At 45.7% G+C, this 4187-nt stretch overlaps 1 protein-coding gene across 1 annotated transcript in view; it reads left to right on the forward strand.

Moving 5' to 3' along the window:
• Window positions 1–1381, forward strand: part of LOC121874815 (nascent polypeptide-associated complex subunit alpha, muscle-specific form-like) — a 4589-nt gene extending 3208 nt beyond the window's left edge. Inside the window, exons 3-4 of the mRNA XM_042379101.1 lie at window positions 187–570; window positions 890–1381. Of these exons, the coding sequence (XP_042235035.1) occupies window positions 187–570; window positions 890–1381 (876 nt within the window). The remainder of the gene's footprint in view (window positions 1–186; window positions 571–889) is intronic.
• Window positions 1382–4187: the final 2806 nt, after the last annotated feature.

The raw sequence follows: 4187 nt of genomic DNA on the forward strand, positions 1-4187 counted from the left end.
CGATGATATTGGAAAAGTGATGGAGGGTGTATTTATTTAACGCAGCATCAACCAAAGTTCAAAATAGCGCAAAAATTAATGCACATAGGGGCCCTACAGGTTTGGCGCTCCCAAGGGCCCTCCTAGGGGGAACGGCGCCAACAGGGGCCAATGCAGGAGCACCGACACCTCATTCGACCTTCTCAGGGGTCCCGGCACCTCCAGGGACCCTTCCAGGGGGGCGGCACCCCTAGCACCCTCCCAGGGGCGCCGGTGCCCCAAGGAGCCTTATCTGAGGTCGGCGCTGCCCCCAGGGACTCTCCCATGGGTGGTGGCGCTGCCAGGAACCCATTTAGGAGCTCTGGGGCCCCAAGGGGCGGCAGAGCCCCCAGGGACCTTCCCAGGGATAACGGTGCCTCCAGAACCACTCCCAGTTATAAAAGCATCCCCAGGGACCTTTCCAGGGACTCTTTTCAGTGCTGTGGGGCTCCCAGGGGATCTCCCATAGGTCCTTGCGGCTCGAGGGACCCTTCCAGGAGCCGCAACGTCCCCAGGGACCCTCCCAAGGGCGGTTATGTCCCAGGGGCCCTCGTAATGACGGCGGCGCCCCCAGGGACCCTATCAGGGGTGTAGTTCCCCCAGGGACTCTGCCCTATGACATGCTTGTTCGCTGTCTCAGATATATTACATACTTCCACCAGTCCCTTACTGAACTGTGATTGGTGGACTTTTCTTTTAACCCACCAAATTACAGCCAATAGGAGAAGAGAACAGTCAGTCATCTCAACACCTCAACTTATGTTTTCCTGTTGGATATTATTCTCTGTTACCTTTTTCAGAATGCACTGATATTGGAAATGTGATGGAGGGTGTATTTATTTAGCGTTGCATACACCATAGTTCAAAATAGCGCAAAAACTACTGCACCAAGGAGCCCTACAGGTCGGGCACTCTCAGGGGACCTCCTGGGGGCAACGGCGCCAACAGGGGCCAATGCAGGGGCGCCAACGCCTCACTAGACCTTCTCAGGGGTCGCGGCGCCTCCCGGGACCCTTCCACGGGCGGCGGCACCCCTAGCACCTTCCCAGGGATGTCGATGCACTCGATGACCAATCCTTGGACGGTGGGGCACCGAGGGACCCTCACAGGGGCAGCAGCGCCCCCAGATATCTTACGAGGGGCGACGACGCTCCCAGGGATCCACCCAGGAACGGCGGCGAAACACCAAGGGGCGCCGGCGCCACAAGGAGCCCTCTCTGGGAGCGGCGCTGCCCTCAGGGACTCTCCCATGAGTGGTGGCGCACCCAGGAACCCATTCAGGGGCTCTGGGGCCCCAAGGGGCAGCAAAGCCCCCAGGGACCTTCACAGGGATAACGGCACCCCCAGACACTCCCAGTTATAGAAGCGTCCCCAGGGACCTTCCCAGGGACCCTTTCAAGTGCAGTGGGGTCTCCCAGGGGATCTCCCATGGGCACTTGCGGCCTCATGGCCCCTTCCAGGGGCGGCGACGTCCCCAGGGACCCTCCCAAGGGCGGTTACGTCCCAGGGGCCCTCGTAACGGCGGCGGCGCCCCCAGGGACTCTATGGCATGCTTTTTCGCTGCCTCATATATATTACATACATCCAGCAGTCCGTTACTGAACTGTGATTGGTGGACTATTTTTTTTAAACCACCAAATTATAGCCAACAGGAGAAGAGAACAGTCCGTCAGCACAACACCTCAACTTATGTTTTCCTGTTGGATAATATTCTCTGTACCTTCTTCAGAATGCGATGATATTGGAAAAGTGATGGAGGGTGTACTTATTTAGCGTTGCATCAACCATAGTTCAAAATAGTTGATGAGTAATTAGTATTGAAAAATGTCAGTAAAATCTTTCAAGGGTTATTTTGGCCACTAATTACTCTGCAATAGAATCGTGAACCACATATTCATAATCAGCAAGCTCAGACGTACCCATACAGTGATCCCTCGGTTAACGAACACAATTCGTTCCAAAAGATCGTTCGTTAACCGAAACCATTCTTTCAATGGGATTTTGGGTAATGGTTCCAGCTCACCGAAAATTACATACAAAGTAAATAAAAAATGCAGTAAAGTACAATTACTTTGAGGTGTGTATGTAGAAGGCTCCTAGTTGATGATGATGATGAAGTGGGGGTGGAGGAGAAGGGAGAAGAGAAGGAAGTGGGGGTGGAAGAGAAATCACCCCATGCTTCATGCCGTCATTTCGCCCATAAAATTTTAAGTTCACTAGGTGCAATTCAAGATTATTTTCTTTAAATCAACACTGCACTGCACTATATATTGTCAATATGTTAAATAAATTTCAGACTGACCAACAATTGTACTATAAAAACGTAAAAATGCTCTCTGTTCAAGAGACCCACAAGCAAGATGTTTCCTCCACTGAACAGTCATAAACTGAGGCCTTGGTGGGTGAGTGAAGCGGCTGTTGGCTGCACCAAAAACTAGTTCCCTGTACTGCAATTATGTTAAATAAGTGTTAAAATCACTAAAAATTTTAATATAAAACTTGGAAAATTATTGAATAGTACAACCTTCTTGCTATTTACTCCAATTTTAACGAATGTAAGCCCTAGAACCGATTTCTGTATTGGTGGACTAATCTTCCAGCTGGTGAGCAAGCCAAAGCATGTCGAAACGTTTTCGTAAGAATTTCGTTAACAGAATTTTTGTTCGTTAACCGAATTGAATATTCTTATGGAAGGTAATTCGTTAACCGAAATTTTGTTAACCGAGGCGTTCGTTAACCGAGGGACCACTGTATACTGTATTGTATACAAATATAATATACAATTGAAGTAAAAACCTTCTTTGGAGAAATAAAAAACGAAATTTTAGAATTGGTTTACTAGGATACTCTTTTGCCAACTAACACAACAAAACAAGGGAGAAACACATAGAACATAGGAATCCACTTGACCTGTCTCCTGAGTTAGGTAGGGTGTGGATTAGGGATTAATCTTCTTCATGACAGCAGTGGACCCCAGACCTGATCCCGAATACCATTACACTTTTTTAATATCATCTCCATAAAATCAGCTCACCTCACAATGTACAGTAAGCATTACATTTATTTATTACTGTATTATTTACTGTATTACTACTGTTTGTACACTTGAAAATATTTGCTTACACAGTACAGCAATTATAAATAGAGAATTTTATGTGGCAGTCAAGGCATGGCAACTGAGTATGTTTGTTGGTTGGAATAATGAGGAACAATCTGAACAAATTGAACAGAAAACAAATGAATAATTGAACAAAAAATTGAGAAATTGTCGAATAATGTCAAAATATTCAGAACTCAGTTAATTTGTATTTTCAGTAATTCGGTGGATCACAAACTGCACTATACCCTCATTAATTCGACAGAAAGAGACTCTAGGTCAGTGGTTCTCAACCTTGTTAGCCCCATGCACCCCTTTCACCATATGTCAGAATGTCATTCCCCCCTCCTTTCCAAGATTGTCTGCCTCAAAAAGTGCATTCCAAATAATATGCATATAATACTGAAAATCCTTTATTTTTTCCATATTAGTATCAGTTCTCCTCCCCCCCTGAAAACCTGATGGGGGAAATTCCCCCCTGGTTGAGAACCCCTGCTCTAGGTGATTCAAATAACTGAAAATATGAATTAACTGAGTTCTGAATATTTTGATATTATTCGACAATTTCTAAGGATAAAAGTAAAGTTTGTTCAGATTGTTCCTCATCATTCTAACCAACAAACATACTCAGTTACTATAGTAGCACCGACATTTATTTACAACCTCTCCTCATGTCATTCTTTGCCTACCTCTAACTCCCCATATTCATTCGTGTATCTCTTGACCCAGTTAGTTTCCTCAATTCTCTCCACAAGCCTGAATCATCTCAGTTCAGCCTCCAGGTACTGTACTGTATTTCTCTCTGTTTCCACCCATCTTCCACATCTCACACAATCTTCTTTTCTCTTATTATCTCACCCACTCCATCATCCCCGCCACAAGTCTTATCAACCCCCTTGATCCCCAGATATATTCAAGTCATTCGTGAGGGAAACTTCAAAGCAGAAAAGTGTCGTAAAATTGTCTAAACCATCGGAAAAACACATTTGTCCTGAATTGGTTGATATCAGGACAAGAAATAATTACATTAATTATACACATTAAATAAACACTCGAAATGAGTGATTACCTT

This window comes from Homarus americanus, unplaced genomic scaffold (genome assembly GCF_018991925.1).
Source record: "Homarus americanus isolate GMGI-L3 unplaced genomic scaffold, GMGI_Hamer_2.0 scaffold56009, whole genome shotgun sequence".
In the NCBI taxonomy this organism is placed as follows: domain Eukaryota; kingdom Metazoa; phylum Arthropoda; class Malacostraca; order Decapoda; family Nephropidae; genus Homarus; species Homarus americanus.